Source organism: Marmota flaviventris, chromosome X (genome assembly GCF_047511675.1).
Source record: "Marmota flaviventris isolate mMarFla1 chromosome X, mMarFla1.hap1, whole genome shotgun sequence".
NCBI lineage: Eukaryota > Metazoa > Chordata > Mammalia > Rodentia > Sciuridae > Marmota > Marmota flaviventris.
In genome coordinates this window covers 60535923-60548613 of record NC_092518.1, presented here as the reverse complement: position 1 = coordinate 60548613, position 12691 = coordinate 60535923, and the positions used below count along the sequence as shown (strand labels likewise).

General features: G+C 38.0%; 1 protein-coding gene across 2 annotated transcripts in view; it reads right to left on the bottom strand.

Moving 5' to 3' along the window:
• Positions 1–1219: 1219 nt before the first annotated feature.
• Eda2r (ectodysplasin A2 receptor) overlaps positions 1220–12691 on the bottom strand; it is a 34001-nt gene continuing 22529 nt past the window's right edge. Inside the window, exons 4-8 of one of the 2 annotated variants that reach the window (XM_027935880.2) lie at positions 7928–8106; positions 7334–7419; positions 6425–6589; positions 3249–3641; positions 1220–1346 (exon numbers count right to left, since the gene is read on the bottom strand). In XM_027935880.2, coding sequence (XP_027791681.1) covers positions 3259–3641; positions 6425–6589; positions 7334–7419; positions 7928–8106 — 813 coding nt within the window. In that variant the 3' untranslated portion in view covers positions 1220–1346; positions 3249–3258. The remainder of the gene's footprint in view (positions 1347–3248; positions 3642–6424; positions 6590–7333; positions 7420–7927; positions 8107–12691) is intronic. The other variant, XM_071606502.1, reaches the window with a different exon arrangement.

Here is a 12691-nt window from a genome sequence, read left to right as displayed (position 1 = left end):
CTCTTGAGTTTTAGTTCCCTCATTAGCAAATTGGGGATAATAATCCCTGCCTTGCCCACCTCAGAGTCTGTGTAAATATCTAATGAGATGATGACTGTGAAAGCACATTGCAAAATATTAAGTGCAGCACCCATTAATGTAGTGGATTTCAACATTCTTAACTCAGAATAACTGTGCTCTATCTTCAGTCTTGACTTTTGCTAATTAAGTTAACCTCCAACAACCTGAACTCTAAATGCTGCTCCCAAGCAAAGAGCCAGGTTCTTCACTCACTTGAGCACTTTTCTTTTTCAAACTTGACCCACTATGAAGGAATGGACAGCAGTCCAAGTGGCCCAATAGGGACATTAGAGGAGACCTAAAACCCATGGTATTCACCCCTGAGTCCTGAGGGTCTTATCTACACTGTTCCACTAGAAAGCATGGAGAAAGCAGTTCCATTTCATGCTGAGAAGCATGTGAAACTGGTGGTGAACACACAGGAGAAATTGACTGGCTTTTCTCTAAACCAAGAAAGCACCAAATGGTCTTTGAGCTGCCCTAGGGCCAGGCCCCATTAAGAAACTTAGCTCCTCAGTGCAGTGCCCTATCGCAGACCTCAGGAACTTCACTGTCACCTCAAAGACCAAAGCTCTGAGCTCTGACTTGGCCCTGAGAAGCTAGAGAACATGCCCCATAAAGGAACAAAAGAAGCAAGAGAAGATAAATTAAACTGAAAGGAATTTTAAGAAAGTCCATTTTAAAAATCAAAAACACACTGATTTGAATCTCCACTGAAGAAGTTTAGAGACCTATTTGTGAGGAGGAAGACCTAGACAAATGTGCTGGTTCCAGAGTTGTCACAGGTACAGAAATTTAGGATGAGTTGGGGAATCATGGCACCAGGCCTCCCAGATGTGTGTGTGTGTGTGTGTGTGTGTGTGTGTGCTGGGGAGAGAGGCAGTGCAGAGGATCTAGAAGGAAAAGGGTTTCGTTTTCCTCCTAAAGTGCTAGGAAAATGACAATAAAGTTCTCAAAGGTCCTTCCTTCAGGCCCATGTGACCAAAAATGCAGGCAGGAAAACCCTACCACACATATTGTCTGTCATTCCCTGCCCTTTTCTCTACAATCAAGTTGAGCTAGGAACATGTCCAGTAGTTCCATGGCTGGGGATTCAGGCTCTCCAGGCTCAAACACAGTCATATCAGTTCTGGGAAGATGGTACAGGATCAATCCGCTGTTAGTATGGGGTAGGAAATACCCCATTTGTAGATACCACATCCCAGGCCCCTGCAGCTGTTGTGGTATAGGAACAAGGCAGGAGAATCAAAGAATGACTGGACAAGGCTTTCAGGAGCATGAGATACCTAGGGAAATAGCAAAGCAAGTTAGAAACCTGTGAGACAATCTCACTAGCTCACTTCTCTCCCAATCCCCCTCACCCAAATCATGGGTTATACCAGTGAATTAGGATACAATCACATAAATGCATCACTAATCTAATTCTATCCTGTTCTAAACTGGTGAGACCATCCTTCATGAAACTGAGTTTAGTTCTAATCCACACATACTTAAGAGGAACCTAAAGTGGTACCTTCCAGGGCAGAAATGCTACATTTGGGCTTCTGCAGGGATAACAATGCAGAAGAAGCAGATGAGGTCTGTGTGGCCCATGAAACAGAGCTAGGACCAGTACAACAAGGAAAGAGAAAGGTTTTTTTTCTTTATATTTGTTTCAAATTTATCAGTCATAGTTGAACCACACATTTGGTGGTAGTAAACTCTCTGACACGGCAAGTAAGGCGACTACATATACTTTTGGTGGAAGAATAGATTGAACATCTCAAATCCAAAAATCCAAAATCTTAAATGCATCAAAATTCAAAACTTTTTGTGCACCTACATGACACCAGAATTGGATAATTCCACACCTGATCTCAAGTGACAGGTCATAGTCAAAATGCAGGCACACTAAAAATATTGTATAAATTACCTTCAGGCTATGCATATAAGGCATATATGAAACAAATGATTTTTGGTTTAGATTTCAGTCCCATTCCCAGATAATTTATTATATATGTGAAAATATTACAAATTAAAAAAAACAAATTCTGAAACACTTCCAGTCCCAAGTATTTTGGAAAAAAGATACTCAACCTGTATTATAAAAAAAATAATGGATTGAATACCTTAGAGGGAAAACTGAACTGGATGATCATAAAGGTATCAAAGCTGACTGGTTTTATACCAGTCAAGGTTTTAAATATTCACTATTCACATTTTTAGGTTGGATGTAGGGAACAGGAAGTCATAGCAGACCTGACAATATATTAACTGAAGAAACATGGAAATTAGTGGTGAAAAGTAGTTGATTAGTTGAAAATTAGAAATCTGCCCATCCTCCTGCCTCATACTTAAGCCTATGAAAAAGCAACATTGGCTTGACATTAGTTGCAATAGTGGAGTAGGGTGAGCTCTAGAATGGACCCCTTAACCTGGGCTCTAGCTTAGTTAGTTCTGACACTGGTTTGCACTTATGAATTTGAGAAGATTACTTCTCCTCTCTTTGTCTCTGTTTCTGCCTCTGTAAAATGAGGCTAAGATAGCCTGATCTGCTTACTACAAAGGATTGGTGTTATGATAATCAGATAAATGTAGTGGATATGGAAGGGATATATATAAATTGTGACTGGGGGCAGTGAGAGAAAGAAAAACTAACATGGCTGAAATATCTCTAATGCATCAGACACTGTAAAAGGTACTTGCACATATGATTTTAATCCAACCCTCACAATAACTTACAAGGTAGATAGTACTTTCCACTGTTTATAGATAAAAAATCTGAGACTCACAGACAGAAAAGAATTTTCACAAAGTTCATATAGCTAGTAGGGAATGGATGTTTGAAATATAAGGCTGCCAGATGAAAAGGCTTCTATATATATTTTTTTCTATCGTACCATGCTGCTTGTTCACATGAGGGATGATAACTATGACTATTAGATAGTGGGATCCTGAGAGAGCTTGAAAAAATGCCAAGATGGAGACTGGTGTCATGACAACCTGGCCAGTTTCCTGACAATTGTAAGCTCAAAAGTGTGACATCTGACTGGCTGAAAACAGTATCACTCTTATTGCATATAAACCCACCAATGTCCCTAGCTTGCTGCTTCTCTACCCCTAGCCCTATTGAATGATAGTAGTACATGGCAAATTCATTAAGGGTGGCCCCTAATTTCTGGTCTTTCTGCTCCACCTTTCCAGCTCACCTCAGTAGAGTTAAGGGCTAGGAACTTCATAGGGCACATTGAGTTCCCGCCTGTCTCCAGCGCTGTCAGTTGTATTCCCACCCAAGTTTTCGGTTCCAGTACAGGAGGCAGAGCTGGAAAACTTTTGCAGGTCCAGCTCTGTGCATTCGATGGGGGTGTGGACCCAGTGAGAGTGGCTCTCTGAGGCGCAGGAGGCCACGGTAAAGGACTCCTGTGTGGGGAAGCCACGAGTCGAGCTGCAGTCGTCATCCAGGATGGGGTTAAGTGGCTGGGTCTCAAAAATGCTCTCACTCACTGGGGACTCAGGACTGGTCTCCTGGCCAGGTGGCACGGGGAAGAGAGATTCCTCCTCCACTGCTTCATCAGCCTCAAACTGCAACGAACCTCCTGCAACTCGAAGCAGAAAGCTGAGTCACCAAAAAGCAGGGTCTCTTCTCAGCAAGGCATCTGGTCCTCAGCACAAGAGCAGGAGGGGATTTGGGAGCCAGTGTCCACCTTCCCCTCCCTGGGGACCAGAGCACCTTGCATCAGACTGAGGTGACACACTTGAGACATATACTTACATTGTGGTATCAAATAGAGGCTACCTGGTTCTGGATTAGAGAAATGAATCAATTGTTCAGAGAATAAGAAATACTTTGTGGAAAATAATTTTCGACAAACCTTGCCCCACCATTATATTTATACCTGGGTGTTATGTCTGTGTACATTATATTATATGACAATAGGGACTCTGAAGATAGAATTAGGATGATGGACTTGAAAATAGGGAGATTATGTTGGATTACCCAGATGGGTCCAAGGTTAATTACATGTCCTTAAAAGCAGGAGAAGGAGGCAGAAGTGACAAAGAGAGTATTAGAGAGATATGGACTCACCCCACCACTGCTAGTTTTAATAATAGAATGAGTCCATGTGTCAAAATGATTATGCCTCTAGAAGTTAGGAATGCTCTTCACCTTATAGCCAGCAAGAAAATGGAACCTCAGTTCTATAATTGCTGGGAACCAAACTCAGTCATCTGCCTAAATAATTAAGGAAACTGATTCTCCCCTAGAACCTCCAGAAAGGAACACAGCCTTTCCAGCATCTTTATTTATTGTGAGGCCCAGTCAAGACTGTTGACCTATGTAAACTATGAGATAATAATCCAATAAATGTGTGGTAATTTGTTATGGCAATGACAGAAAAGTAGTACACCTTTCATGTATGAGTCTGATTTAACATTAGGAGCTTATTTAACATGATTTTCATATACCAAACTCCGGATTTCTGTATTCTTTTGAAAATTTGGAAGGTTTTTACCATATTGAATAGTCCCACATGGTAAGAAAGAGCTGGAGCTGAGTAGTGGATTTCCCTTTAGAGAGGGCACAATTCCTAAAGCTCCTGCCCATTTGTCTTGCACCTTATATTGGATCTAATTCACACATTGACCTCACCTACATAAGTGTGTGACTGCTGATAATTCTTCATTGAATGAGGAAATGCCTAGCCTTCCTTCCCTTTATGGAAACCATGAATATGGAAGCAACCTGCTTTCATATTCTCTGAAGAGTACCACCTTATTATCTTGGAGATAGAAGAGGAACAGAAGAGAGTTACTCATTATTTCTCTCCTGAAGGAGGAGAAGGGAGACAGGCAGTTCTGAAATGTTCCTTCATATTCCATATTGCTGAGACCTGGGGACCAAATGCCTTATTGCCTTTGTTTCATGTTCATGCTCAGGGATTGGGAAACCACTCTTATTTGAGACACTGGATTCTGAAGTCAGAGAGAGGATTGTTCACCCTGAGCCACAATGCCTAGGAGCTACCAGAGAGAACAGGAATTTGAAGTAGAGCTTCACAATAGTTATGAAGAGACAACAGAGAAACACTGCAGCCTGTTAAATGCTAGAATTGTCTCTACTTAAGCCAGGGGCACAGCCAAGTATAACTATTGGTCTTTTTCAAGATAATTGGCAGGCCCCACAGCCAAATTGACCACAGACACCCTATAAAAGGGAGATTTTCCAATATACATAGAGTGAGGAAAAAAAAAGTAGTATTGCTTTGAGTCCAGTATCAAGGGGCTAAGGAGTCCTGAGCATCTAGTATCCAGAAAACTTTATCTTCCCCCTTACTAACTCAATACCATTCACTAGTTCTGAGTTCCACTTTTGGTGTCCCTGCTTAGCACTGAAGCTGTACTAAACTGTGGTTTGGATTTCTTTTTCTTTATTTTTTTTCTTTCTTGGAACTGGGGATTGAAGCCAAGGGAACTCTACCACTAAGCTACTTCTATAGCCCTTTTAATTTTTTTTTTAAATTTTGAGATTAAATTGTTTAGGGCCCTGCTAAGTTGCTGATGCTAGCCGCAAACCTGTGACCATTCAGCCTCCCAAATTGCTGAGATTACAACCATATGTCCAATGTTCAGCTCTTGGCTGGATTTCTAATATCTTGCTAGATCCTGACCAGTCACCATCTCACCTCCTCCATATTTGCCCACATAATTAAGTCCCACATTATTGGCTAAAGGGTGAATTTGTGCTGAAAACAGATCACAGTGTTATTGGGACTTTAAATATGACCTTCTATTTGGAATTTCACATGGCCATCTCCTGTAGGCTGTGGTAGATCTCATTAGGTACCAGCATGGTCTGGGAAAAATAAGTTTAAATCTGAAAATTACACACTGCATTTTCTGCTACCTCATTTTGGGAAATTATCACACTGATTGCAGTTACCCTAGACCTTTCCCACATTTATTAGTATAGATAAGCAGAATTGGAGAACTTAAAAATCAATTAATCCAATCATACCTCACATTTTCAAGATTAGGGAGAAAGAGACCCCAAAAATCTAGATGACTTATTTAATGTTACAACAGTGATTCAGAGGTAGATTTAGAAACTTGTTTTCCATATTCTTTTTCCAAGGGGTTCAGTTACCATTATGTCATGCTCTGTTATGAATGCCAGGAACTTAATAAGCCAGGTCCCCTAAACTCTTAGGGTTCTCTTCAGTCACCTTTAAAGTTCCATGCCATCTAATATAGTTTCCAAGGCCATCCCTGGGTTTTTCAGCATGGAAAGGAAAGCCCATTAACTCTCAACTCCAGAAAATTCCTCTTTTCTATCAATAAGAATCTTATTTCTGATTCATGTCAAATGTGAAGCAGCCACCCTTACCACGCTGGCAATGTCTGTTGAAGAACTGCTTGCAGTAGAGGAAGAAGAGCCCCAGGAAGGCCAGGGTAAACACCACTAGCAGACTGCTCACCAGTGCAACAAGTGTGGCTTCCTGAGGGGGCACTGTGGGTGCATCTGCCTTCACTAAGCTCAACTGGAAGGCACCTGTGAGACAAAAATATGGGGCAAGTCAGTCACTGTGGGTAGTTAATAGTCATCCTGACACTGGTCCTGGAATTCCTCAGGGCATCACCCTCTCCCTAAGGCCTTTCCCAATTAAGGATGCTGGTTTTACTTCTTTGTAGAGCAGGCAAATTTTAAAGATCAAAACAGAACAACTCACATATACTGCAGGCATGGTATAAATTAATACAATTAACTGAAGATGTACATATCCTATGGTCTTTCCATGCCATATCTAGACACACAAACAGATAAAAATTGATAGAGGTACAGACATAGTCTAGACTTTCTTTATTTAGCTTTTGATGATTCCTAAGATCTAGAGACTCCTATACACCTTGAATAATAATAATAATAATAATAATAATAATAATAATAATTTACAATTAAATATTATAATTTATAAAGTGTTTTTTAACATCTATTATTTCATTAAACCAAGAAAACCATCCCAAAAGGTATGTAGAAAAACAATTTATAATGAGTCACATTTTTTTCAGATGATATAAATGACCTTTACTGAGTTTGAATGATTTGTGGAAGTTTACATATATATAATGTTGCAAAACCAGCATACAAACCTAACTGATTGCCTTGCTATGACACTCCACAGGAAGGAGCATGAAGGGGTATTCATTCCCTCCAGGAATAAAAGAGAAGTCTTTAGTACCATAACTTGCTGTCACATAATGATTTAATGAAAAGGAAAGAGAAGTGGATACACACACTGAACCTCAGAGGTGGGGGTCTGCTTTGTGCATGGGATGCACTCTTGGTCCTGTAGCCCTCCAATGCGTGTCTTTCGGTAGAACCTGTAGTCAGATCATAAAGTATGGCAGAGTGTTGAAATAAGCAATGCACTTAGAGTAGTTCTTCTTGGGAGCCAGTACCAATACCTCTTCATGGGCTCTTTGCCTCCATATTTGTTGTTCACTGAGGCCCAGAAACCCTACCTCTTCCACCATTAATCAGACCATTTAGTCAAAAGGACAGCTAATGTCACAAGAACGAGGAGCACTGCTTTGATATCAATTGCTTTGTGACTTAAGTCTACAGTGAAATTTACTTTAAACCTTGGTCTGTGCTAAGAGTGCCAACATGATGAAAAACACTGTTAATTCATCCAAGATTAACAATGTGCTGGGCACTTTATATAGGGATCCTAGGAAGACACTCTTTCTCTTTTGGGGGAACTTAAGTGGAATATAGTATGATACAATGCTTCAACTAGATTCTCAGAGAAAGGATGAGAGAAACAGAAGAGCTAAAAAAAAAAAAAAAAAAGGCTCAGAAGAGCTTGGCCCAATATAGTGGGTTTACCTGGGCAGACAGTCCCCACAGACTGCATTAGAGGTAGCTGTACAGTTTGCCTTCTGGACACGATTGATGATGGCGCAGGTAATGCAAGTCTGACATCTGTGATGGCCCCAACTGCTTTTGTACCTTCGAGGAGGGCAAGCTGTACAGTATGCATCTCCACCCTCTCCATAACCACAATCCTACAGACAGATGGGAGTCATCAACATTGCTATATAGGATCTTGGAGAAAGGATCAGCTCTGAAACAAGTGAACATGGTATAAAGTAGCATTTTTCAAACTGCTAGTTGCAATCCCATTATTGGATCATAAAAATTTTTACTAGGTTGCATCTATCATTAAAAATTGAAGTAGAGGGCTCGGGTTGTTGCTCAGTGGTAGAGTGCTTACCACTCATGTGAGAAGCACTGGGTTCAATTCTCAGCACCACATATAAATAAATAAATTAAATAAAGGTCCATCAACAACTAAAAAACATTAAAAAATTGAAATAGAACAAATAGAATAATAATATGAAATATTATAGTACATAGCTTGTTGTAAAACTGTGTATTTTCTATTAGTCAGCATAGGCTAGTATATACTTTGGTATATACTAATTTCAATGTCTTAGAAGAACCTAAGTGGAACAAACAATATTTCAATGTATGTATGATTACATCAAAATGAAACCCAATATTATGTATAACTATAATACACTAATAAAAACATTTTTAAAAAGAATAAAAGTTTATTTCCTATTCATACTATCTGCCACCAGGAATTTCCCAAGGGCTCTGCTCTACTCCATAGGGTACCCAGGGTAACAGAGGCTTCATCTTTGTGCTGCCATGATTGGAACAACAAATGAAAGAGATCATTGTGAACTGTGAACTGGCTTTTAAAATTTTCCCCCACAAAAATGACCCATCTCCTTTTGCTCATTTGTCTTAGGCCACACATATCAATTTATAATTAGTAATTACAAGGTTATGAGAAAGTGCAATTCTACAGTGTGCCAGAAGGTGGGGAACCAGAAATATCTGACAAATAGCTGAAATTACTAACCATCGTTGATTTATAAAACTTTTACAGATAAAATATATGTAAGTATATGTTGAATTGTGATAAAAATTATTATTTACTCTAGCTCATAGTACATTCTGGGCATCAGAGGCTCCAACATCTGAAAAGATTGAAGTAGCCAGTCTTTAAAGACTATTCCATCTCTGACAGCCTATCTTCAATAGGAACAAGGCTGCAGCCTGATAACAGTCATAGCTCATTCTCAAGTTATTGCTTCATGGATACTGAATTTGTTTGGAGTGATAAAAAGGTGTTGGAAAATAGATAGTGATAATGGTTGCACAGCACTATGCATGTGATTAATGTCACTGAATTGTACATTTAAAAAGGTTAAATAGCACATTTTATGTTAAATTATTTTATCAAAATTAAAAATTAATAACACAATATATCAAATAAATGGGTGAATTGTATGGTATGTAATCTATATTTAAATAAAGCTGTTAGAAAAATGAAAGCCTTCATAAGTCTGGATCCCTGAATGACTTAGATGAAGTCTATCACTCTTAACAATGATTACAGTTAGAATCAATAATAAACTCTTAATCTGTTGTTATGGCAGCTAGCATTATCTGAACTAATAGGATAGATACATTTTATCTTCCCATGAGATGGAAAAAATGAGCATCAGCCAGCCTCTAAACATTCCTGCCATGCTGTGTTTTTATTTGCCCACTCTGGCCTTACTAAATGCCTCACAACCCCCTTCACAATGATCCCATCTACCATAACCCAAATTTGATGCATATTAGAAAGTATAACATGGGTTTTCAGCATTTTGCTTATAGTCTAGATTTCTTGAGGAGATAAGGAGTTTCTTGGAACCTCTGATACCTTGTATGCAGAATTTGAATCATAATTAGCTGCCTATATCCTATACAGAGTGTGCTAGAATGAAAGCAATAAGAAATACAGTGTAGTGATGAAATGCCCTGATCCAGGGTCTGAGAGATTTAGTCTTTTTTATTATTATTATTAGTTGTTCAAAACATTACATAGCTCTTGACATATCATATTTCATACATTTGATTCAAGTTAACTCTCACTTCTATCAATGACCAGCTATATGACCTCAGACAATGGGGTGGGGTGCTCAATTGTCTTGTAAATAAAATAGGAAATAGTGCTACTTAACTGATAAACATGTTAACATTATATAAGCCGAACAAATGAACAAAGTGAGTACCTCAAATCAATTGAATAAAGCTGAACTTTTTAATGTTGTGTTGAATACCTGGATGGCCATGGGAAAACCAATAAATTTTAATCCATTCTTCACACTCTAAAGAAGAAAAAGTTTCAGATGCATCAGTTGTTTAAATATAAAAAAATGGCAATGTATGGTGGCTCACATATGTAAACCCAGCAACTTGGGAAGCTCAGGTAGGAGGGCTGCAAATTCAAGGCTAGCCTGAGCAAAGCAGGGAGACCCTGTCTCAGAATACAAAAATCAAAAGGCCTGGCGATATAACTCATTTTAGAATACCCCTAGGTTTAATTCCCAGTATAGTAAAATCAAATAAAATATGAAAACCAACAGTACTGAAAGCAACATATAAGCAAACTTCTCCTTAATATGAAAATGAAGAAACACATCCTAACTATAACCCCAAAGTCCAGAATCTATAAGGGAAAGATAGATAAACCTAGTTACATAAAATTTAGAGAAATTTTTGGAGGTCAAGTATTTAATAAGCAAAATAAAAATCAAACAATTAACTAAGAAAATACATACATTTGTATCTCAGATTAAGATTTATATCCTCAGCAACCAGGAGGCTACGGCAGGAGGATCACAAGCTCAAGATGAACTTCAGAAACTTAGCAAGATCATCTCTCAAAATAAATTAAAGAGGCTGGGGATACAGCTCAGAGGAAGAATATTCCTGGGTACAATCCCCACCATCATTTAAAAAAAGAATTTAATTTGCAAACCATGTATACAACAAAAGACACTATCTGACATACATAAAGTGCTTAATCACTGAGCAACATCCCCAGCCCTTTTTTATGTTTATTTTGAAACAGGGTCTGGCTACATTGCTGAGGCTGGCTTTGAACTTGCAATCTTCCTGCCTAAGCCTTCTCAGCCTCTAGGAAGACAGGTATGCAGCCTGGAAGTTAAAAAACTAAAACCTGAACTACTATAAACCAAATTACATTCTTGGTCATTTCCACAGAAATGATTTTTTTAAAGGTCACACAGAAAGCTGTATGGAAGTGTTCATAGTAGCTTTGTTCCTAATAGCCCCAAAGTGGAAACAATTCAAATATCCTTCAGTGAATGTTTAAACAAACTGTGATGCATCTATACTATCAAGTACTATTCTAAAACAACATAAAACAAATTATTGAAACATGCAACAAATCTGATTAATATCTAGAGATTTATGCTGAGTTTAAAAAAAACAATCCTAAATGGTTGTATATTGTATGATTCCACATATATACTATTTATGAAATTTCAAAATGACAGACAAGGACACAGAGGATTCCAGTGGTTAATGATGAGGAGATGGAAGTTAGGGAACATGGGTGTGGCTATAAAAAGACGGCATGAGGTAACTTTGTCATATAGAAATGTTTTGTATTTTGACTATCTATATCAATATCCTGGTTGTGGTATTGTAATCTAGTTATATAATATGATACCAGAGGGGAAAATTGAAAAGTATACATAAGATATCTATTATTTCTTATAATTGTATGTGAGTCTACAATTATCCCAAAATAAAAATTTTGTTACAATAAAAAATAATTTAATTAAATAAACTGTGGAATACATATAATGATGTATTTTGTAGCTATAAAAAGGAATGAGGACTATCTACAATGGAAAGATCTAATAGACATAGTAAGTGAAATCAAGTATGCTTTCATCCAGGAAAGGAGTAGGCTGTCCCAATTTCACACACACAGACACATGCATGTAAACACACACACATATACATACACACAAACAATAGAACGATAAAGCACCAATCTCAAACAAAAAAAGAAAACAGGGAGGAGAATTACCTACAAGGCAAAGAGATAAATATGTTGAATGGGACAATGAGACCTTCATTAATATGCACTTTATTTTATAGAATTGAATTTGAGAGATTGCAAATATTTTACATTAAGTATAAAAGATTAAATTGAAAATAAAGCAATCCTTAAAATTTTAAAACTGAATGCAAAAAATTAATCTAAAATGAATATGTTCATGAGTGTGTGTGTGTGTGTGTGTGTGTGTATATATATATATATATATATATATATATATATATATATATATATATATATATCTCTCTGAAATATGTGTGTATGCAGTATTTGTCACCAGGCCTAGCACATAGTAAATCCTTAATGAATGAATGAACTATTGTTCTTATGGAAAGCCAAGTTTTGCAATATCTGGTGTACTAGAATCAGAAGACTTGAGCCTGACTCCTTACTCATTCACTTGCTAGAAAAGGGAATGTTGGGGCTGGGGATGTGGCTCAAGCGGTAGTGCGCTCGCCTGGCATGAGTGCAGCCCAGGTTTGATCCTCAGCACCACATACAAACAAAGATGTTGTGTCCGCCGAAAACTAAAAAATAAATATTAAAAATTCTCTCTCTCTCTCTCTTTAAAAAAAAAGAAAAGGGAATTGTGGCGGCTAGCTTATATTTACTAAGAATTAGCTAATAAATTGATTGATTAATTGACACTCCCC